Source organism: Danio rerio, chromosome 1 (assembly GCF_052040795.2).
Source record: "Danio rerio strain M-AB ecotype USA chromosome 1, GRCz13ab, whole genome shotgun sequence".
Taxonomy (NCBI): Eukaryota; Metazoa; Chordata; class Actinopteri; order Cypriniformes; family Danionidae; genus Danio; species Danio rerio.
In genome coordinates, this window is record NC_141021.1 from 60,782,501 (window position 1) to 60,807,635 (window position 25,135).

At 34.6% G+C, this 25,135-nt stretch overlaps 2 protein-coding genes across 6 annotated transcripts in view; both read right to left on the bottom strand.

Annotated features, from left to right (window-relative positions):
- Positions 1-6,806, bottom strand: part of slc27a1b (solute carrier family 27 member 1b) — a 16,564-nt gene extending 9,758 nt beyond the window's left edge. Inside the window, exons 1-4 of one of the 3 annotated variants that reach the window (XM_087235657.1) lie at positions 6,582-6,806; positions 4,617-4,790; positions 3,920-4,314; positions 2,996-3,157 (exon numbers count right to left, since the gene is read on the bottom strand). In XM_087235657.1, coding sequence (XP_087091783.1) covers positions 2,996-3,157; positions 3,920-4,314; positions 4,617-4,789 — 730 coding nt within the window. In that variant the 5' untranslated portion in view covers position 4,790; positions 6,582-6,806. 3 annotated transcript variants of the gene reach the window in all.
- Positions 6,807-8,437: 1,631 nt separating this feature from the next.
- adgre5b.3 (adhesion G protein-coupled receptor E5b, duplicate 3) lies at positions 8,438-24,116 on the bottom strand. 3 transcript variants are annotated; one of them, XR_015477101.1, is made up of 18 exons: positions 23,832-24,116; positions 22,778-22,843; positions 21,911-22,030; positions 21,635-21,760; positions 20,703-20,822; positions 20,384-20,515; positions 20,222-20,277; positions 19,839-19,928; positions 18,157-18,310; positions 17,907-18,023; positions 17,620-17,822; positions 16,939-17,109; positions 16,651-16,845; positions 15,867-16,084; positions 10,911-11,073; positions 10,672-10,840; positions 9,236-9,334; positions 8,438-9,154 (listed from the first exon to the last, which is right to left on the bottom strand). XR_015477101.1 is itself a non-coding variant. In XM_087237964.1 (18 exons), the coding sequence occupies exons 1-18, from the start codon at positions 23,857-23,859 to the stop codon at positions 9,110-9,112; spliced, it is 2,271 nt and encodes a 756-aa protein (XP_087094090.1). In that variant the 5' UTR covers positions 23,860-24,116; the 3' UTR covers positions 8,438-9,109. The 3 variants fall into 3 exon arrangements, 2 of the variants coding, with proteins under 2 accessions (XP_087094090.1, XP_087094091.1); XM_087237964.1 differs by having other exon boundaries at positions 10,672-10,843; positions 10,915-11,073; XM_087237965.1 differs by lacking the exon at positions 22,778-22,843 and having other exon boundaries at positions 10,672-10,843; positions 10,915-11,073.
- Positions 24,117-25,135: the final 1,019 nt, after the last annotated feature.

The window sequence follows — 25,135 nt, forward strand, 5'->3', positions numbered from 1 at the left end:
TCTTTAAAGAGAAATAACTCAACATAAACAAAGGAGGCTGAGAAAAATGTTGATTTTCGATGGAAATTTCAGACGGCACTCTCAGCTTTTTGCATCTGAACTCTTCATATATGCATACAGAAAAAGAAGAACAGATTTAAATTCTGATAAATAGACAAATACGAAAGAAAATAGACTCATAAGAGGATTAAAAAGATGACGAATAAATATTGTTGTTAAAATTTAAGAAAATAAAATACAAGACACACCTCTACAGTCCTTCAGATGGTCTGCAATAGTATTTCTGACTAGCTCTCTCCCCCTCTCTCTCTGGGCAGGAATGTAACCTTTTCCCCACTTTAACCAATGGCTAAACACACATAAACCCCAGTGAAGGGGGAATCACACACACACACACACACTTTTGCATAATATTTGAAACAACTGAGCAGAGATGAGCACATCTCTCCTAAAATAATGAATCACATTTTATTTTAATATTCAGATTAACTAATGTACCAATAATGATAATAACAGTATTTTAAGATATGTTGCATTTTATGTTACACATTATAACACAATTTATTTATTAAATATTAATCATCAAGTTTGTGTTAATTCATTCTCGTAAATATAAATAATGCAATTTTAATACATGTTAAAGAGAACAAAACTATTAAGATTTGTATATTTATTGCGGCATTGATATATGATATATAAGAATTAAGATTAAATGTAATATATGTTATACACCGAATCAAAGTTTAATAAATTAATTTATTTAATTAAATCATTATATTTTATTATTCATTGTTTTATTTATTTTCTCGGCTTAGTCCCTTTATTAATCAGGGGTCGCCACAGCGGAATGAACCACCAACTTATCCAGCATATGTTTCACACAGCGGAAATCCTTCCAGCCACAACCCAACACTGGGAAACACCCAAGCACACTCATTTACACACATACTACAGACAATTTAGCTTACCCAATTCACATATACCGCATGTTTTTGGATTTGTGGGGAAACTGGAGCACCCAGAGGAAACCCATGCCAACACGGGGAGAACATGCAAACTCCACACAGAAACACCAACTGACCCAGCCGGGACTCGAACCAACGACCTTCTTGCTGTGAGGCGATCGTGCTACCCACTCTACCATCGTGACGCCTATATTATGTTATATTATATTATACTATATTAAATTATATTATATTATATTATATTATATTATATTATATTATATTATATTATATTAAATTATATTATATTATATTATATTATATTATATTATATTATACTATATTAAATTATATTATATTATATTATATTATATTATATTATATTATATTATATTATATTAAATTATATTATATTATATTATATTATATTATATTATACTATATTAAATTATATTATATTATATTATATTATATTATATTATACTATATTAAATTATATTATATTATATTATACTATATTAAATTATATTATATTATATTATATTATATTAAATTATATTATATTATATTATATTATATTATATTATATTATATTATATTATACTATATTAAATTATATTATATTATATTATACTATATTAAATTATATTATATTATATTATATTATATTATATTATATAAAATTATATTATATTATATTATATTATATTAAATTATATTATATTATATTATATTATATTATATTATATTATATTATACTATATTAAATTATATTATATTATATTATACTATATTAAATTATATTATATTATATTATATTATATTATATTATATTATATTATATTAAATTATATTAAATTATATTATATTATATTATATTAAATTATTTTATATTATATTATATATATTATACTAAATTATATTATATATATTAAATTATATTATATTATATTATATTATATTATATTATATTATATTATATTATATTATACTATATTAAATTATATTATATTATATTATACTATATTAAATTATATTATATTATATTATATTATATTATATTATATTATATTATATTATATTATATTAAATTATATTATATTATATTAAATTATTTTATATTATATTATATATATTATACTAAATTATATTATATATATTAAATTATATTATATTATATTATATTATATTATATTAAATTATATTAAATTATATTATATTAAATTCTATATTAATATACCTTATATACAATAGCTGTAATTTCATAAATATATATGATGTAGTAATTAAAATGATAAATAACAGGGTAAACCTGTTCTATTAAAAAAAGAAAAAGAGAAATTTCACAAAATAAAAACAAGAAATCCCCAAGTTTGTGATGTGGATTTGCCTTTATACATGAACCACAACACCAGAAACAACAAACAGTTGTGGCATCTGAAATATGTATTCAGACATGTAGAGACGCTTACCTGTCATTAAAAACTGACTCACGCACACAGAAATATGCAGAGAATATTCCATAAACATACACACTCACCACTCTCTCTCACACACACACACAGAAGTAACGTACGTAGACAAACGTTATGGTAGCTTGCGAAAGTTTAATAACTGAATCAGTTTTCAAGAAGCCCGAAGTTTGAACCCGTTAACATACAGTAGACGGATGGATGGATGGATGGATAGATAGATAGACAGACAGATGGATGGATGGATAGACAGATAGACAAATGGATATAGTACAAATTAGCATGCTAATGTAACCCCGCTGGTCCTACGCCACCCAACCCGCTTCGAGCTGGTATCGAACCGGCGACCTTCCGCATGGGAGTCGGTTGCTCTACCAATGAGGCTAAAGACCATGACCTCTAGTAACTGCCGCTAGAGCACCTTTAATAGTCAGAGGAGTGAGGTTTACCAGCACAGCACTTACTAGCTGACCTCCGTTACACTAACATGACTCACAAACAAGACATATGCAGAGTATCTTCCACAAACACACACACACACACACACACACAAATAGGATGAAAAGTGTGAAAACACACCGTTGAAGCCCTTGTTGTGTGCGACAGCGGGTGGTGTTTCAGGAGATTTGGAGAGAAGAGCTTCCAGATCTGCAGCCGACAGCGAGTCCAGCATCTCTGCAGGAGCAGAACCACAGCAGAAGAGCGAAAGACTGCGCAGAGACTCCCTCACCTCCAGCACCACTGCAGAAACAGCAGATCCAGCAACATGTTAGACATCAATGGATGGATGGATGGATGATTGGATAGATAGATAGATAGATAGATAGATAGATGGATGGATGGATGGATGGATGGATGGATGGATGGATGGATGGATGGATGGATGGATGGATGGATGGATGGATGGATGGATGGATGGATGGATGGATGGATGGATGGATGGATGGATGGATGGATGGATGGATGGATGGATGGACAGATATATGGATGGATGGATGGACAGATAGATAGATGGATGGATGGACAGATAGATAGATATAGATGGATAAATGGGCAGATGGATAGATGAATGGATGTACGGACGGACAGACAGACATATCGTTGATAACGTGCAGAATGCTGATTTCTGATTGGCTGTTGAGCTTTCTAAGGGGCTGTTTACATGACAATGTTTTCAGCTTTTTCTGAACATTTTTACATTTTTTTACAATAATGTTGATTTAAATCAATATATATAATTTGTATTAGATATTCATATTTAATTTATAAATGTAAATAAAACATTTTTATTAAATATATACAGGCAAAATAACCATGCACAGTCCACATACATGTATTACACAAATACAAGCTTTTATTTCGGATGCAAATAATAAAGCAAATATTACCAGCATGCAATTGGATTTATTTAATGACTTTATCACGATTAATCATTTGAAAAGCACTAACAAATAATTATAATAATAATAATAATGAGTATGATAAAAACAAAGCACTTCTCACCATCCAGAAGCTCCGCCCCGAACACCATCCCACACGCCCCAGACACGCCCATGCAGTGTATCAGCGAATCACGGCGCAGGTTAAAGTTGATGAGCGCCGGCTCCACGCCCACTTTAGCCATCCCGAGCCACAGCGCCACCATCTGGGGGCGACTCTCCATGAAGATGGCCACCACATCACCCGACCGCCAGCCCTGCGCCAGCACCCACTGTGCCACTGCGTTGGAGCGCCGGTCCAGCTCCGAGAAGCTCCACACCTCACCTGACGACTCGTCCACCAGCGCCGCTTTCTCCGGGTGCAGCGCCACCCGCTGGGCGAATAGAGACGGGATGGTGCTGCGATTGCGGATGTACTGGCGCATGTAGAACTTGACGCGCAGTAACACTTGCAGACCACTAGAGGACAGACGGACAGAGTTAAATACATTGTAAATGTTTATTAATTCATTTATTTATTCAACCCTTGTGTGCTATTGGGTAACATTTAGGCGTAATTTGGCCACAGCTACAGCAAATGTAATGATTTTTGATGACAAACCTTATTTTTACACATATTTTAGAAAAAAATTAGCATAATGCACAATTTTACTCCCTTTCATTATGTTTGGGACTGTTTTTGTCCCATTGACTTGCATTAAAATCACATTTTTTGATACCGAAAGCCATGACAGAGACTTGGTAGAGTGTGCAATACTCACATGAGGTCTCTCTTCGCAGTCCGCACGGCCACATAAACAAACCTCCATCCCCCAGAACATAAATAAACTCCTAGAAGAGACACCAAACTCCAGAACCACGGGACACCCAGAGCACTCAATAACCCGGCAATGATCAGAGCGACTGGGGCACGAAAACCATCTCCAGCACCCATCCTGGAGGAGGAATTCCTTATTTATTTAGATTTTCTACTCATAACTTAAAATGAACACAAAACTGAACTGAAAAGGAAAAAAAGAAAAAATATTCAAAATGAAAGACGGAAAACTTAAATAAAATATGTATTGTTTTTATATTTATTATATGTTATATTATTTTTTTCTATTATTTTTTTAAATCAGTTATAAAAAAAAGAAGCTACTGGAATTAAATATATTTTATTCACTTTGCTTATATAGTTTCGTGCTTACATTTTATAGAAAAATATCCTATTAATTTGGTTTAAATTTTATACGTTTATTTGTTTGTTTTTTATAAAAGTGTTGTTTTTCTTTACAACATGCCTTAAAATTAAAGACCTCAATTGTTTCTGTTAGGTAAAGTCACCCTTACATGTCATTTCAATCAATTTATTTAAATAAAATTTAATTAAATACTATATAAAAAAGCTTGGTGAGATGGAAATGACAGCAGTGTTTTATTACAAAATTCCGAATTGTGGTTCAATTAAAAAAAAACTACAAATATGGTAATTTTAACACATTTTATTAATTTTTGAAGGAAATAAATAAGTGACACATGACAGAAATGTTCATTTAAAAAAACTATAATTTTAATCTAATGTTAAAAGCTGGAATGAATGAGAGGAATATTTACATTTTTTTTCAAAGGTTTCCCAAGAACGACAACAAATTTATAAAATATTTATAATATCTAACTAAAGGACAAAGTATGACAGAAAAATGTGACTAAAAAGGCTATAATTTTAATAACATTTTAGTTCTACAACAAAAATATTTTTATTTATAATATCTAAAATACATTTCAAACATAATAAAGTGTAACTACAGACACATTATGATAAAAGTTAAATTAAAAGGCTGAATTTTAAAATAATACTCATAACACATGTATAAAATTAATACATTTTGAACATATACATTAAATAATTACAAATGTGTTAATTTTATCACATTTCATTAATATTTAAGAGAGTAAATAAGTGACATATGACAGAAATGCACAGTTAAAAACTATCATTTTAATCTAATTTTAAGCTGTAATGAATGAGGGAATATTTATATTTTTTTCCAAAGGTTTCCCAAGAACAACAACAAAATGATTAAATATTTATAATATCTAAAAAGTAGTTCAGATAAAAAGTAAATAAAAAAACAAATTGATAAAAAAAAATGTGATAGAAGTTCTCTGACAAAAATATCATTTATTATATAATTATTATGTGTTTATAATATCTAAACTTCTTTATCTAAATATCTTTCAGCACATTTTAAACATAAAACAGTCGCAACAAAAAAACAAATTATAACAGAAAATGTGATTAAAAAGGTTATACTTTATAATAAAATTTTAGTTCTACAAAAATATATTCATTTATATTATCTAAAATGCATTTCAGCACATTTCAAACATATTAAAGTGTAATGCAGACACATTATGATAGAAGTTCAATTAAAAAGGTTATATTTTAAAATAATACTCATAATAAATGTATATATTTAATACATTTTAAACAAATAAATTAAAAAGAGCAATTAAAAAAGACAGAACAAGTCTGAAATGCAAATTAAAGGCGCAAGGTATATTGTCTTTTCGATAAAGCTAAAATTAATGTAAAAGAGCATTTTAATTTATTTATTTCTAACATGTATTTCATAACAGACGAATAATATAAATTATCCTACATCCTAAACTCGTTATTTAGCGTGTATACTCATTATAACAGTGAAAGTGTGCTAACGGATAAGTTTATTTGCTAAACGCACTTGCCTTTGCTCCTCCCGATCAGCCCGTTCACTTGTGACCGCTTTTCAAACCCTCTGACCGAATAAAATCCTCCAGAAACGCTCACAGTTGCACCAGATGACGGGAACTTATTGGGAAATCAGAATGATCGATAAACTCAACAGAAAAATGACACACAATGATTTATTTACCCTCGTGAACTCTCTCATCACTCAGCTCACGTCCCCCCTCAGAAAGAAAGCCCCGCCCCCGAGCTCACGCGCCGCGCTCTGAGTGGTGGAGGCAGCAGTCAATCAAGGGTCTGCCGGTTCTGCAGGATTTGCATGCAAGTCTGAACTGGCTGTTTTGGGGGTCTGTCAGAACCAAACCCTCAGGGAAATGACGCAACGAAGACGAGACTGATTTCACAACAAACCTAAACTGCAACAGAGTTTAATAACTGACAACAGAAGGTCTCATATTCTGTAGTATTGATTACCAAAGTGTTTATTTTTCTTACCAAAATCATCAAATTCAGCATTTGACACTGAAATAAACCAATAAAATCCACTGCACACTGTAAAAAAAGAGCAGATTTAAAGGAGCAGTCTTCCGTATTTTGTGATTCATGATTTTATTGTAGATTTTCCCTGTTTATTTATGCGTTTGAATTGCATTATGGGAGATTTTTAAACTTGTTTAACCTTAATAAGGTGTAAAAAGTGACTTTTATGAGCATGTTTAGTAGTCTGCAGTGCTATATTGTCTGGGTTGGTGTTGTGTATTACGCTACAGAAACCTTTTTATTATTATAACTATTATTATTATTATTATTAACTATGCTTGAACAGTAACAGAAAGGCATACATACCTTTTAGAATTAAACAAAAGACTGAGATACCAAACAATTTGCATACAATCCTAATCTTTCCATCCACATTTATAATGCAACATAAATAAATAAATAAAATAACAAAAATTAACAACAAAAAAATGCTACAGAAAATGAAGCAGCAGGGGAGTTAAAGTTCTCAAAATGTGAAACCAAAATCCTCTAATGATGAATATAAATATCTCTCTCTTAATGTCTTCAAATATATCACAAAATCCTCTTTAATCACCACTAGTGTTGGGGGAATTTTGGAAAATTTACATTAATAAATATAGAATTTTAATAATAACATCAAATTATTCATTATCTTTTATGCTTAAGTATTCGGCCAAAGTTAATAATCTCCCATGACAAGACAAGTCTTATAGATATTTTCTGTTGTTTGCTACAGAAACCTTGTAATAAACTGCAGCACAATTTCTGTTTTTTAACAGACTCATTTCTCTAGATTTATTTCTTATACATTATATTATTTCACTAAAACGTCAATAAAAGTCACTTTGATAAACTATAGAGATGAATTTACAGCATCAGATGTGGGGAGCAGATATCAACATCCCATAATGCAATTCACTAACGCAAATCAACTCAAACAAAATACAGAATATAAAGATATTTTATTACAGTATATATATATATATATATATATATATCATATATATATATATATATATATATATATATATATATATATATATATATATATATATATATATATAACTCATAAACATTTCTTGCCTCTTACCAAACTATTTCATACCTGTAACAAGAGGCAATTTCATTATATCTTAATGTTAAAACAGCTGCCATAACATTATTGATCAATATGTGGACATTTCAGGATTCTTGAAAGCTATGGAATTTAAAAATGTAATACAGGAAATACATTAGGACCAGTGTTATCGTTTACATCCCTCAAAATGGTTCATTAAAGGTTAGTAATATTTGTGTTTTTTAAAAGTTTTGTTTGCTTTGGTTTGATTATTAGCACAAAACGACAAAATGTTTGTTTATAAAACTATATTTTTAATAAATGTAAACATACAGTCGACAAATCTTAGTACACAAAAATACATCACTTTTTATACAAGGTCTTATAAAGAGGTTTTTGCTTCTTGAGTCTTTCTAACTGAATCATTTGTATCGTAAAACCCCCACAATAAACTCTGAACTATATTATTAATTTCATTTTACTGTTTCTATTATTATTATTATTATTACTACATTTTTGTGACAATTTTTCATCACAATAATATAATATTAATATTAACAATAAACTCTGTTTGAACTCAACAATACTTTCACTTTCATTTTACTTTCAATTATTTTTTTTTACATATTTTGCAACAATCAAATCAACACAACCACAATATTATTCAAAATAATCATTTTAAATATTCAGAATTTAAAAAAGCTGCCTACAATGAGCTGCACAACATTAAAAATAGATCTAAACTTTCTTTTAATTAAATGGCGTAAGAAATGGCATGAATTTCAACCAAACGCATGATGATTTTACATTTACAATATTGCATCTCTAGTTTACATATGCAACTTCACACAGAAAATAATAAACCACATCTACAGTATCTTTACACATTAAAAGTACATATTAGATCCTGAAATTCAATAAACTTGACAAAAATGCTGAAGTTTTTTTATAAATCGCTCACAGCTTCAGATCGTCGACTCTCCTGTGCTCTGGTCGATTTGTAGAGGCTTCTGTAATGTAATGAATGAACTTAAACCACAAACTATTATTGATTATTGATATGCAACCTGCTCAAACACACACTGCCATACCTGACTGCTGTGAGACGGCTCTGTACTACTGACACTGTAGTCTCCTTTCTTCTTGTTCGAACACATTCGCATAAACAGACTGCGATACTCCACTCTCACCTGAAGGGGGCGACACAACAGCAAATAATACAAATCATTTCACCAAAACTAAACTTTATTAAGTACATCTTACTAGTAATGGGTTGGACCCTTTTGTCTTTAGCACTGCCTTTGTGGCATAGATTTAGCAAGGTACTAGAAATATTCCTCAGAGATATTCCTCTATATTGTCATGATAGCATCACACAGTTGCTGCAGATTTGTCGGCTGCACATCCATGATGCCAATCTCCCGTTCCACCACATCCCAAATCTGCTCTATTGGATTGAGCTCTGGTGACTGTGGAGGCCATTTGAGTACAGTGAATTCATCGTCATGTTCAAGAAACCAGTCTGAGATGATTGAGCTTTATGACATGCTGCGTTATCCTGCTGGAAGTAGCCATCAGAAGATGGAGACACTGTGCTCATAAAGGGATGGACATGGTCAGCAGCAATACTCAGGTAGGCTGTGGCGTTGATGCTCAGTTGGTACTAATGGACCCAAAGAAAATCTCCCCCACACCATTACACCACCACCACCAGCCTGAACCGCTGATACAAGGCAGGATGGATCCATGCTTTCATGTTGTTGAGGCCAAATTCTGCCCTGAGCATCCGAAAGTGTCAGCAGAAATGGAGACTCATCAGAGCAGCAACGTTTCTCCAATCTTCTATTGTCCAGTTTTGGTGAGTCTGTGTGAATTGTAGCCTCAGTTTCCTGTTCTTAGCTGACAGGAGCGGCACCCGGTGTGCTCTTCTGCTGCTGTAGCCCATCCGCCTCAAGGTTGGACGTGTTGTGTGTTCAGAGATGCTCTTCTGCAGAGCTCGGTTGTAACGAGTGCTTATTTGACTTACTGTTGCCTTTCTAACAGCTGGAACCAGTCTGGCCATTCTCCTCTGACCTCTGGCCTCATCAACAAGGCATTTGCGCCCACAGAACTGCCGCTAACTGGATATTTCCTCTTTGTCGGAGCATTCTCTGTAAACCCTAGAGATGGTTGTGCATGAAAATCCCAGTAGATCAGCAGTTTCTGAAATACTCAGAGCAGCCCGTCTGGCAGCAACAACCATGCCACGTTCAGAGTCTCTTAAATCCCCTTTCTTCCCTACATGTCTACATGCCTAAATGCATTGAGCTGCTGCCATGTGATTGGCTGATAAGAAATTTGCATTAATGAGGAGTTGGAAAAATGTACCTAATAAACTGTTTTGCTGTGATTACTGTTTACAAGGTCTGAGTCAAAACTTTTGTGTCACTTTAAATAATTGAAATCCTGCAGGATGTCAGTGAAGCCTAAAACAAGCCACTGCTACCATGTGGTATCATCACAGATGTGTATTATTGTGCGTCTTTACCTGTTTGGACAGCAGGCAGTGCATGATGAAGATCAGCGCCCCCTGGAGGCTGTTGAGGATGATGAAGAGGTACAACATGACCTCAGTGCCGTTTTTCTGGAAGAGGAAGAAGCCGAAAACCCAAGATCCTCCAAGAACACACAGCTGAGCCACTGCGGTCGCCAAAAAACTCCTGAAAACACAACAGAGTTCGTCAAAACTGTTGATAAAAGCACCAGAAATCACACAAACACACACACACACCTGATCTTGTGGAGTTTGGAGAGGTCTGGGTTGAGGCTGGAGAACTTTTGGGCCAGTTTCCACACTGTGATGATGAAGACAATAATGTTGAGGATGACGATGATGCAGACGGGTATAAAGAAACTCAAGATTAAATAACCCTCCAGAGAAAGCCAACAGCTGGAAAACAACACACACCATTCACAAAAGGGTAATCAGGACTCTTTCTCTTCATTTTCCTGTTAACTATATACAACTCAGTTAAATAATGAAAAACTGCATAATACTATAATTATTATGTAAAAACATGGCTTTTTATAAACATTTTAAGTTAATTTGAGAATATTCATTGTTTATTTTTTATGTTTTTGGTTTTTATAGCTTTTATTAAATTTACTTCACAATTTTTTGTTATTTTCATACTTCTAGTTATAAACTTAATGTTGAAAGAAATATAAAAATAAAATAAATATTATTACTTTAACTTTTACTTATTTGTTTTATTTATTGATTATAAATAATTTATATAAATATAATTTTAATTTTATTATAATTTTAGCTTCTGTCTAGTGTCTGAATAATGCGCAGGTTAGTGTATACTCCATCAGCTGTTTTAGTTTTCAATCTAGTGTCTGAATAATGCGCAGGTTAGTGTATACTCCATCAGCTGTTTTAGTTTCAGTCTAGTGTCTGAATAATGCGCAGGTTAGTGTATACTCCATCAGCTGTTTTAGTTTCTGTCTAGTGTCTGAATAATGCACAGGTTAGTGTATACTCCATCAGCTGTTTTAGTTTCTGTCTAGTGTCTGAATAATGCGCAGGTTAGTGTATACTCCATCAGCTGTTTTAGTTTCTGTTTAGTGTTGGAATAATGCGCAGGTTAGTGTATACTCCATCAGCTGTTTTAGTTTCAGTCTAGTGTCTGAATAATGCACAGGTTAGTGTATACTCCATCAGCTGTTTTAGTTTCAGTCTAGTGTCTGAATAATGCGCAGGTTAGTGTATACTCCATCAGCTGTTTTAGTTTCAGTCTAGTGTCTGAATAATGCACAGGTTAGTGTATACTCCATCAGCTGTTTTAGTTTCTGTCTAGTGTCGGAATAATGCGCAGGTTAGTGTATACTCCATCAGCTGTTTTAGTTTCAGTCTAGTGTCTGAATAATGCGCAGGTTAGTGTATACTCCATCAGCTGTTTTAGTTTCTGTCTAGTGTCTGAATAATGCGAAGGTTAGTGTATACTCCATCAGCTGTTTTAGTTTCAGTCTAGTGTCTGAATAATGCGCAGGTTAGTGTATACTCCATCAGCTGTTTTAGTTTCAGTCTAGTGTCTGAATAATGCGCAGGTTAGTGTATACTCCATCAGCTGTTTTAGTTTCAGTCTAGTGTCGTAATAATGCGCAGGTTAGTGTATACTCCATCAGCTGTTTTAGTTTCAGTATAGTGTCGTAATAATGCGCAGGTTAGTGTATACTCCATCAGCTGTTTTAGTTTCAGTCTAGTGTCTGAATAATGCGCAGGTTAGTGAATACACCATCAGCTGTTTTAGTTTTCGTTCTAGTGTCTGAATAATGCGCAGGTTAGTGTATACTCCATCAGCTGTTTTAGTTTCAGTCTAGTGTCTGAATAATGCGCAGGTTAGTGTATACTCCATCAGCTGTTTTAGTTTCAGTCTAGTGTCTGAATAATGCGCAGGTTAGTGTATACTCCATCAGCTGTTTTAGTTTCTGTCTAGTGTCTGATTAATGCGCAGGTTAGTGTATACTCCATCAGCTGTTTTAGTTTCAGTCTAGTGTCTGAATAATGCGCAGGTTAGTGTATACTCCATCAGCTGTTTTAGTTTTCGTTCTAGTGTCTGAATAATGCGCAGGTTAGTGAATACACCATCAGCTGTTTTAGTTTTCGTTCTAGTGTCTGAATAATGCGCAGGTTAGTGTATACTCCATCAGCTGTTTTAGTTTCAGTCTAGTGTCTGAATAATGCGCAGGTTAGTGTATACTCCATCAGCTGTTTTAGTTTCAGTCTAGTGTCTGAATAATGCGCAGGTTAGTGTATACTCCATCAGCTGTTTTAGTTTCTGTCTAGTGTCTGAATAATGCGCAGGTTAGTGTATACTCCATCAGCTGTTTTAGTTTCAGTCTAGTGTCTGAATAATGCGCAGGTTAGTGAATACACCATCAGCTGTTTTAGTTTTCGTTCTAGTGTCTGAATAATGTGCAGGTTAGTGTATACTCCATCAGCTGTTTTAGTTTCAGTCTAGTGTCTGAATAATGCGCAGGTTAGTGAATACACCATCAGCTGTTTTAGTTTTCGTTCTAGTGTCTGAATAATGCGCAGGTTAGTGTATACTCCATCAGCTGTTTTAGTTTCAGTCTAGTGTCTGAATAATGCGCAGGTTAGTGTATACTCCATCAGCTGTTTTAGTTTCAGTCTAGTGTCTGAATAATGCGCAGGTTAGTGTATACTCCATCAGCTGTTTTAGTTTCTGTCTAGTGTCTGAATAATGCGCAGGTTAGTGTATACTCCATCAGCTGTTTTAGTTTCAGTCTAGTGTCTGAATAATGCGCAGGTTAGTGTATACTCCATCAGCTGTTTTAGTTTCTGTCTAGTGTCTGAATAATGCGCAGGTTAGTGAATACACCGTCAGCTGTTTTAGTTTTCGTTCTAGTGTCTGAATAATGCGCAGGTTAGTGTATACTCCATCAGCTGTTTTAGTTTCTGTTTAGTGTTGGAATAATGCGCAGGTTAGTGTATACTCCATCAGCTGTTTTAGTTTCTGTCTAGTGTCTGAATAATGCGCAGGTTAGTGTATACTCCATCAGCTGTTTTAGTTTCAGTCTAGTGTCTGAATAATGCGCAGGTTAGTGTATACTCCATCAGCTGTTTTAGTTTCAGTCTAGTGTCTGAATAATGCGCAGGTTAGTGTATACTCCATCAGCTGTTTTAGTTTCTGTCTAGTGTCTGATTAATGCGCAGGTTAGTGTATACTCCATCAGCTGTTTTAGTTTCAGTCTAGTGTCTAAATAATGCGCAGGTTAGTGTATACTCCATCAGCTGTTTTAGTTTCTGTCTAGTGTCTGAATAATGCGCAGGTTAGTGTATACTCCATCAGCTGTTTTAGTTTCTGTCTAGTGTCTGAATAATGCGCAGGTTAGTGTATACTCCATCAGCTGTTTTAGTTTCTGTCTAGTGTCTAATTAATGCGCAGGTTAGTGTATACTCCATCAGCTGTTTTAGTTTCAGTCTAGTGTCTAAATAATGCGCAGGTTAGTGTATACTCCATCAGCTGTTTTAGTTTCTGTCTAGTGTCTGAATAATGCGCAGGTTAGTGTATACTCCATCAGCTGTTTTAGTTTCTGTCTAGTGTCTGAATAATGCGCAGGTTAGTGTATACTCCATCAGCTGTTTTAGTTTCTGTCTAGTGTCTGAATAATGCGCAGGTTAGTGTATACTCCATCAGCTGTTTTAGTTTCTGTCTAGTGTCGGAATAATGCGCAGGTTAGTGTATACTCCATCAGCTGTTTTAGTTTCAGTCTAGTGTCTGAATAATGCGCAGGTTAGTGTATACTCCATCAGCTGTTTTAGTTTCAGTCTAGTGTCTGAATAATGCGCAGGTTAGTGTATACTCCATCAGCTGTTTTAGTTTCTGTCTAGTGTCTGAATAATGCGTAGGTTAGTGTATACTCCATCAGCTGTTTTAGTTTCAGTCTAGTGTTGGAATAATGCGCAGGTTAGTGTATACTCCATCAGCTGTTTTAGTTTCTGTCTAGTGTCTGAATAATGCACAGGTTAGTGTATACTCCATCAGCTGTTTTAGTTTCTGTCTAGTGTCTGAATAATGCGCAGGTTAGTGTATACTCCATCAGCTGTTTTAGTTTCTGTCTAGTGTCTGAATAATGCGCAGGTTAGTGTATACACCATCAGCTGTTTTAGTTTCTGTCTAGTGTCGGAATAATGCGCAGGTTAGTGTATACTCCATCAGCTGTTTTAGTTTCAGTCTATTGTCGGAATAATGCGCAGGTTAGTGTATACTCCATCAGCTGTTTTAGTTTCTGTCTAGTGTCTGAATAATGCGCAGGTTAGTGTATACTCCATCAGCTGTTTTAGTTTCTGTCTAGTGTCTGAATAATGCGTAGGTTAGTGTATACTCCATCAGCTGTTTTAGTTTCTGTCTAGTGTCTGAATAATGCGCAGGTTAGTGTATACTCCATCAGCTGTTTTAGTTTCTGTCTAGTGTCGGAATAATGCGCAGGTTAGTGTATACTCCATCAGCTGTTTTAGTTTCTGTCTAGTGTCTGAATAATGCGCAGGTTAGTGTATACTCTATCAGCTGTTTTAGTTTCAGTCTAGTGTCGGAATAATGTGCAGGTTTTTATATACTCCATCAGCTGTTTTAGTTTGTCAACTTTGCGTATAACTTTATTAATTAATAATTGAATATGGCTCAGTACAATGTTTTTTGTCTAATTTTTGTTTTGTCAAGAGCCCTTGGATGTGAAAAATTACATCCAGGACGGTTGTTTCCTCAGAATAAACCTTTCAGTCTTAAACAACTGTGCTCCGCATTGGGCCACTGATAAAACTTTTGGATTTTATTCTGCGATAACCTCCCGGATGTACTTTATCACTAGCTTAATGTCCAGCATCAGAGACTCTGTGAATGATTGAACCACATTTACAGCTTCTGAGTTGATGTTTAACCATTTAAAGAGTGTTTCACTGATAACGAATGATGAAAATGTTTTCCTGTCGATGCTAATCTCCTGTGTTCTGACTCTAGCACACCTGCACTCCTGTTTCAGAATAATTTATACTGTATTACTTTAAAAAATTGGGGGTATCTTTACTATGTTGACATATTTACATATCAGATAACAAATTATCAAAAAACATAAACATGCTTGCATAGCTTGTGTTTAGAAAACCTTTCACTATCAAATTGACAAATATGGATGTGCTTCTGCATGCACACTCACTGTCTGTCTGTGCCGTATCCCGTTGGAACGGCGATGGCAGAGATGGAGACGATGACTAGAGGGACTCCGTATCCCACCGCGTACATGTACAGGTGTTTTAATGTGGTGTGAAAAACCAGAACAACCATCCGGTAGAGCTGAACCCCCTCCAGCAGCATCCAGCAGAACGCAGACAAGAAGAAGAAGTGGAGCAGACCGGCCACAATCGCACACGCCACCTGACAGGATCAATACAGTCAAGAATTAGAGTCAATATTTCTGTCAACAAAGCTTACTAGTTCTTTATATCTTTCAAAATAGCACAAGATTATCCTGCTTCAATGTACAGTATGTGTCATCAAATAAGGTTCAGCACAAAAGTAATCTAAATGTAATCCAAAAGTAGTCTGATTACAGTAGAGGTAGAATTAGGTTTGCTGGATGTTTGTCATCAGCATAACAGTAGAAAAAAGATGCATTTACGAAAGGTACTACCAAGAGAAAGAAAGTAAATGATAATAAAAAGAAGGGGTCCCGATACAGAGCCCTGAGGCACACCAGTGTTAATGCGGGGAATATTGGGAACTAAATGATTGAGCTGTGATGTTCATAAGTGTGGTTTCTATACTGTGAAAGATGCAGAAACCAGATTGAAATGTTCTTACAGGTTGGAGTTGAGTAGGAACTATTGTTTCAAGGGTTTTGTAAAGGAGGAGTAAATTAGAAATGGAAATGATTCATGATGATTGACATCACTGTTGATTCTCCATCTCCTATAAACTCTAGATATGAGACCCACACACACCTGATTGTGAGTGCTGGAGATCCCGCAGAGGAAGACGAGGTCTGCGATGAAGAGGCAGACGCTCAGATGGAGGTGGATGCTGTTCCGGGTGCCTTGGATTGAGCGGCAGAAGCGGAAGGTCAGGATACAGAGAATTAAACAGATCAGAGACAGAACTAAACCCACACGCGTGATCACCACCAACTCAAACGTGTCCTGCAGTAGGGAAACAGAAAAAAATATACATAATTCCTGCTGAAATCTCAAATAGATACGCTAAATGCTCATTTTTTTAAATTGCAGATGTACCTCGACAGGATAGAGCGCCATCAGCACAGCGAAACTGCTCAGGTGAGAGCAGGAACATGCTGTATGAGTGCTGTTAGACCACGCCAACTCACAGCCCCGCCCCGACCACGCCCTCTCAGACTCACTCCAGTACACACAGGAGTAAGCCACACCCTCAGACTCCGCCCTCTCCTGAAAAACACAGAGCAAGAGTTTGAATTTGGGAACACAAATGCTGCACATATAAATTATATTAGATTGTTGTTTAAAATATTAGTTTAAAAAAATCTCCCTACTTTGGCCTTCAGATGAATCAAACATATCTTTTTGAAACCCTCTACAAAGTGGTTAAATAGGAAATAAATGTGGTCTATGAAAACAATGATGCATTTTAGTCTTGTTCTGTGGTGGAAGAGGAGAGAAAATAAAGGAATGGTAGATGGAAATGACACAGGCTGGACCATCTTATGTTTACTTGTGGGCAGTACAGAGACTTTTAAGGGATGATTTCAGATGTTTATTTATCCGGCTTAGTGTAGACATAGATTAATGCAAAACAGCAAAGTCTGTGTGTCTATAAATGAAGGCATCTGCACCTCTGCTGGAGACACTGGTAGTTTTTTATTAGTAAATAATTTGTTTACTAATTTTAATTGTTTACCCACTTCATTGATCTGTTATGCTAGACTGTGGATTCTTCACCTCCTCATGTGTAAAGATGAGCGTCACTGGTTTTGACAGATGTTTGGTGTCTGGGTTACTGACGACGGCCGTCACCACCTTTGAGTTGAGTTTGTAAGTTATTTGTTTCTCGTTCACATCCGATTTCTCTCTTGCCATACTGTTGAACAGATCACTGGACGAGTTCATGTCTTTATAACTGACCAGTGCCACAAACGCAAAACCTATAAGACAGCATTTGCACATCGTCATGAACGTGAATATGATTACATGTGGATTTATTTGTGCATATATGCAAGTATTAGTACCTGGATATGATTTGCCAACAACCGTTTCCCAGCTGGTATTGAAGTGGGCAGAGCCTGTGCTCAGAGTGACACTCCCACTGGGCGGAGTTTGATTCCGTGTGACCGTAACCTCAGCATCTGTGAGTCACATGATCATACAAAACAACTCATTACAAATTTGCATAAAAATGTAACAATATTTTTAAAGTGTTTCTATTAGGTATATTTTCAATTCGAGCAATTTTAGGGCTAATGTAAAAACGGCTCGTACAGGTATTTTGCGTCTCCATCTTGGTCACAGGATCTTTCAGCTGAGGACCAATCAGACGCATGCTGTTCTCCACCGCGTCCAGAAAAACACTCAAAGTTTCACCGTCTGCAACATTTCCCTCCGACAGCAGATCATCCGTGGAATTGCACAAGTTCTGTCAAATGAATCAGTTCATTCAGCACCATGTAGGTGCATGTTCCTTTCCATTTAATGAGTTACAAGTAATCCAATCATTCAGTTACAAGTAATCATCTCAATCAGTTAAATGTAATCAGTTACAAGCAATCTATTAAATCTTTTACAAGTAATCTGTTACAAGTAATCAGTTAAAAGTAATCCACCCAAACAGTTGCAAGTAATTAACCCAATCAGTAACAAGTAATCAGTTACATGTAATCCACCCGAACAAGTAATCAGTTACAAGTAATCTACCAAATCTGTTACAAGTAATCCACCCAAACAGTTACATGTAATCCACCTAATTAGTTACAAATAATCAACTCGATCAGTTACAGATAATCAGTTAAAAGTAATCCACCCAGTCAGCTACAAGTAATCAGTTACAAGTAATTCACCTAATCAGTTACAAGTAATCAACTCAATCAGTTACAAGTAATCAACTTAATCAGTTACAGGTAATCAACTCAATTAGTTACAAGTAATCAACCAATTCAGTTACATGTAATCCACCTAATTACTTACAAATAATCAACTCGATCAGTTACAGATAATCAGTTAAAAGTAATCCACCCAATCAGCTACAAGTAATCAGTTAAAAGTAATTCACCTAATCAGTTACAAGTAATCAACCCAATCAGTTACAAGTAATCAACCAATTCAGTTACACGTAATCCACCTAATTAGTTACAAATAATCAACTTAATCAGTTACAGATAATCAGTTAAAGGTAATCCACACAATCAGCTACAAGTAATCAGTTACAAGTAATCAACTCAATCAGTTACAGATAATCAGTTACGAGTAATTCACCCAATCAGTTACACTTAATCAATTAAATCAGTGACAAGTAATCAGTTTTAAGTAATCCACCCAAATAGTTACACATAATTCATTACAAGTAATCCACCCAATCAGTTACAGGTAATTCACTCAATCAGTTACAAAGAATTCACCCAATCAGTATCAGATTATCAGTTAAAAGTAATCCACTTAATCAGCTACAAGTAATCAACTCAATCAGTTACAGATCATCAGTTAAAAGTAATTCACCCAATCAGCTACAAGTAATCAGTTACAAGTAATCCACCCAATCAGTTACAAGTAATCAACTCAATCAGTTACAAGTAATCAGTTACAAGTAAGTAACTCAGTTACAAGTAATCAATTACAAGTAATTCACCCAATCAGCTACAAGTAATCAACCAAATCAGTTACAAGTAATCCACCTAATTAGTTACAAATAATCAACTCAATCAGTTACAGATAATCACTTAAAGGTAATCCACCCAATCAGCTACAAGTAATCAGTTACAAGTAATTCACCCAATCAGCTAAAAAAAGTAATCAGTTACAAGTAATTCACCCAATCAGCTAAAAGTAATCAGTTACAAGTAATTCACCCAATCAGCTAAAAGTAACCAGTTACAAGTAATTCACCCAATCGGTTACAAATAATCAGCTGCAAGTAATCCACCCAGCTTAATCTCCACAGTGTGTTTCACCTCCAGTAACGTCTCTGCAGTGAAATGTTCTCCATGTGGATCATTCAGAGACTTGCAGCTGTTCATCAACAGTGACATCAAATGCTTCAACTACAAGGAAACACACAGAAATTGAAGCATGAGTCTGATAGTGTTACACATTTTTCTTCTAAATAGAGTTGCACATAATATCGAAAATTTATCAACAAATAATTATAGTCCTCACAAAATAAAGTCAAGTAGTCTAAATATATGTTTTCTTAACTTTTAGGGTATTTTTTCTTGCTCAGTAGATACTATTTCCTAAAACTTGTAAAACATAAAGTACATTAATTCTTAATTGAAATTAATCAAGTAAACGTAAATTAATCAAGTTGATTTTCTTGGCAGTCTACATTTTCTACCTTCTCCGGTGTGTGTCCTGCATCAGGCTCAGGCTTAAACTGATCACAGCTCATTTCTATACACAGAAAAGATCAAAAGTAGATTAACCTATTCTGATTAACTGAACAGAGTGACCAAAAATGCATGAATAGTTTGCTTTGCTACGCTGTTTTAAGGCTCACCGATGCATTTGGACTGGTTGTTTCCGTAGTTTGTGAAGCCCTGATGGCATCTGCAGCTGAAGCCGCCAGGATTATTGATGCAGTCTCCGTTTGTGCCGCAAACATCTGGAGTTTCTGAACACTCGTTAATATCTGTGAGAGAAATGATGAGTTAGAAAAAATTCTCAGTGCCGTTATAGAGTAGTATAAAGGAGATCAAAATCTGTCATCAAAATTGCCCTAAAAACCAAAAACGATACCCATCACTGTCTTGACACCACTTTCATTTTTAATGTTAAGATTATTATTATTTTTAACAGCAGCACATACTGATGCTCACCTGCACACATGCCGCCCTCAAGTTCACGAAATCCTGGAGAACATTTGCAGACGAAACTTCCAGGGGTGTTAAAACAACTTCTGTGAAGTCCACATGGTGAAGATAAACACTCATCCTCATCTACACACACACACACACACACACAATCAATGGCAACTCCAAGATCAGAGAGGGTCCTAAAGAACTAATTCAATACAAAGAAATTGAAGAAAATGTAAATATGTAATTAGCAAAATTAGTCAGTCAGTCACTTTATAATACTTAACAGTTAAATGAAGTCAGTGGATTAATTAAGTGTAATCACCTGGAGTCTGTTATTTACTATATAAAAACAGAGAGGCAAAGAACTATTACACTTATTAAGGCAGTTAGTCGAAACATTTGTCTATTTTAAGTGTCGAAAGATGCAACAAATCAGCAAATAAGCATGACCAAACCGTTCTTTTTACTTATATATATTCAATTTAATATATCAAACAATTATTAAACGTGTTCTATCAAGGGGAGACTATAGTGGAATAATTATTGTTACCATTTCATCACCCAACCTTAAATGAAATTAATCCATTGTTTATAATATATTTATTAATCTAACTAATTATACAGTGTGCAGTATCAGTAATCTTCAGAATCAGTCGGATATAATTGTTTACTGGAAGCTTTTTTTGAACTGCAATGAAAAAACTGCATTGATTTCACTTTAACTTCTAGCCCCTTAAAATAAACTTAAAACAGTCCAATAATAAGCGGAGCAAACCATTACAAACAGAGGGAAAGACATACCACAAATGTAAACAAACTTTACATAAATATAATATACATGTATTTGAGCACTCAATGAATACATTTTAATCCATTAAAAATTACGTCTCTCTTACACAATGGTTGTGAATAGTCTACAAAATGAAAATGCAAGCAGGACAAAATCTCACCTTCACATTCAGTTTCATTCTTCCACTGATGTCCTGTGGGACACACACACACGTAGGAGCCGAAGGTGTTCTCACACCTCATTTGGGCTGGGCAGATTAATTCATCCTCCAGACACTCATTTATATCTAAAAGTCATTAGTCGGCTTGTTTTAGTACAGATTATAGCTGCACGATATATACAGCATGTGCTGCGCCTCATATCATAATAAATCATTGGCATTATTTTGCACATGTAAGTAAGGCAGACTCCTCCATCTCACAGTTCTCCATCATACCTTTACATGGTCCTGTTTGACTCATTTTGAAGCCTGCAGCGCAAGTACAGTAGTAGCTTCCATCTGTATTCACACACTGAGCATCACCACACATACCCGGAATTTCACACTCATCTACATCTGTAAAAGCGGCAGAGGGATAAGTGGAATTCAAGATGAAGTAATAACACCAATTGTATAGTACATTAGGGCAAGACACTGCAGGTAAAGACAATATTTTTTCATCAACTGGTCAATTCCCTTTATTCATCAGGGGTCAGCACTGCAGAATGAACCGCCAACTTATCTAGTATGTTTTACGCAGCAGATGACCGTCCAGCTGCAACCCAGTACTGAGAAACACCTATACACTCCCACATGCACACACACTCATACACTATGGCCAAATTTGTGTATTCAATTCCCCTATAGCGCATGTGTTTGGACTGAAGCACCCAGAGAAAACCCATGCTAACATGCAAACTCTACAGAGAAACGCCAACTGGCCCAGGATTTAAACCAGCGACTTTCTTGCTGTGAGGCAACAGTAATAACCACTGAGCCACCATGTCGCTCCACAACATTTCATTGTACAAAAAGGATTTTGTTTCTGTGTTTTTGCAGTATTTTCTGAATTAAAAATAGCCAAAATTCCCTTTGTATAAACCTGACTCAAATGTCTAAAAATAAACACGAATTCTGAAACTGGCTTTGCATAAAAGAAATGTCAGTGCATACTTCATTAAATATTTGTACATTAAACATTGTAGAAGAGCTGTAATAAACACTAAAAGAACGGTAATATCCATTAGTAATAGTCTTTTTCTATTTACCTGCAGTGTCATGTCTTAGAACTATGACTGTCACTTATTCAAACCACATAATTACCAACGCATTTCCTTTTAACAAATTTATACCCCAAGGCACATCCTCTACATGACGGCAAAAAGAGACCTGGAAAAAGAAATACCACTGTGTCATCATTTGTAACGTAAGTAGTGCTTCAAACAATGTAGAAAAACTATAAAATAGACTATACAGTCAAGCCAGAATCCCCGGGAAGCAATTCGCGCGTTCCCACAAATTTAAAAGTTAACGGCTATTTTCGCTAACCGTCTTACTCGTCCATTCGTTTCTACTGACTATAGTTTTAGATAGTATTTTAACCGATACTGCTCTTGAAGAGAGCATATAGCTACTACACAGTGAACCGGATATCCAGACTCTAATAGTAATGCTGTTTCCATTGTAATTTTAAGGTTCAGAAAACAATTATCTGCAAACATCGTTTAAAGAAATACAAGGATGTTCTGCTGTTAGTATTTGCTGCAGTGTAATATAGAGGTAACGTTGGTTTTATATTCCCACATTCGTTTATTTAGAAGTCTCTATATTGTTTACCATGTTACTTTGAATATTCAATTGGAATTAGCATGCAATTGTGACTTTAAAACAATAATAACACTGTTTATTTGACTGTGAACAATGTTGTAATTTGATAGTCATTGGCTGCTAATTGTTTGGAGTTTGCAAATAATACTTTAAAGAAATTATATTATTAAGGGGAAAGTCCGAATGTGTGAATATAAAACCAACTTTACCTCTATCAGTGTAATCTGAAAAGCAGTCAATGTAAAAAGTGACTCAAAGAGTCAGCAGTCAATTAATTGTTTTCCAAAACAACTGATATAGCTAGTATTGACTATACTTTCGTGTTGGTTACAGACCCCAGACAGATGACTATACAGTAGGTTGATTACAAGTTTGCTCTGGCCGTCATGATGAAATATTAAACTTCATAAGCATGAGGGGAAAGGTCTGAAGAAACAGAGGAAATAATACAGGTATGTACAAGATAGGTGTGTCCAGATTCGCGAATGTGCTAGAGTCGTGTTGCTGGTGGTGTTTTAGCTCTTTCAAACAAGAAACAGAATCTACTCACCCAAAATAAATGCCCATTTTAGCTCCATTTAAGAAAACTTCTACCTTTTCAGTCACTGTTTATCTGTTTGTTGAAGGTGCGCGATATACAAGTCTCCAGTCGCCACTGTTCCTTCACGTCCGTAAAGCGTTTACCTCTGTCTCACCAGTCATTTGTTCCACCTACAGTTGTTCAGAGGAATCTCAAAAATCTTGGTTATCACTGCTGAAATCTAGAAATCCCTTTCAGCATGTGCTGTTGTACTCCTCTTTCTCGTGGTGATCTGGCTTGGCTGCTTTTCTGACTGAGTGAATGAGATAAAATCTAATATATCATCTAACCACAAGATGTCCCCCCTTTCCGAGAACATGATTCATTTTCAGCTGATTTCACAATGAGCAATATAAACCTAAAAATAATAATAAACAGCATGACATTTGAAATATTGTACATCCCTTTTATGTTGTACGTGTTCTTTCCAAACACACAAGTTCTTTAAAAAATAAAATAAAATAAAATGAGCATTTTAGTATATCAAGGACAAATCCTTTGGAGACTTTAAAAAAAAATGCTTAATGCAATATCTTCTTTAACCTCATACTGCCTGAGTGTCCACATACGTGGACAGCACATTTTAGCTCTTAAGTGACTATTTAACATACTTTAAACGTTTTATATTTTGTTACAGACATAAAGTGTCATCATGCAGCTGTTTTGCAGCATAAGAAATGTCCCAAATCCTACTTTTAACTGTCTAAAATGGGGAAAAGGTTGTTTTTATTCTCTGATAGTCAAAGCAAGTAAAAAAAAAAAAAAAAAACTTTATATAATAAATATGCACAAAAATTTCGGGGGAAAGTATTTTATGTAAATTTGGACCACAAGTCCACATAAATGGACATACTTTTTCATTTTCATCATATCAAAAGATGAAACTTAGGTTTTTATTCTAATTAGGTTCCAATAAGCCCAAATAACAAAGAGAAATAAAAAATGCATGTAAAAAAACACATTGGCCCAAGAGAATACAACTTCTCCAGTTTATTGGGAAGTTGTAGATCAGTGAGTGCCAATGCACAAAAATTAAAGTATTTAAGCAAAACTCCTGGGAAATCTCCCTCCTTACTGTACTCCGCATTGGTTTTATTCCTTTTCACTGGAAATTATTTGAAAGAAAATCAGTTCATGTGTTAATGCCATGTTAATATAACAAAGTAAGAAATAGGTTCAATGTTAAAATATATAAAATAATAATAATATATATATATATATATATATATATATATATATATATATATATATATATATATATATATATATATATA

Excerpts from the sequence above, each read along its gene's own strand:
- adgre5b.3 (XM_087237964.1), bottom strand. The coding sequence starts at position 23,859 with ATGGAGCTAAAATGGGCATTTATTTTGG. Across the intron at positions 20,823-21,634 it reads GAATGAAACTGAATGTGAAG|ATGAGGATGAGTGTTTATCT; the intron begins GTGAGATTTTGT and ends GTGTGTGTGTAG. Across the intron at positions 17,823-17,906 it reads TGTTGGCAAATCATATCCAG|GTTTTGCGTTTGTGGCACTG; the intron begins GTACTAATACTT and ends GCTGTCTTATAG.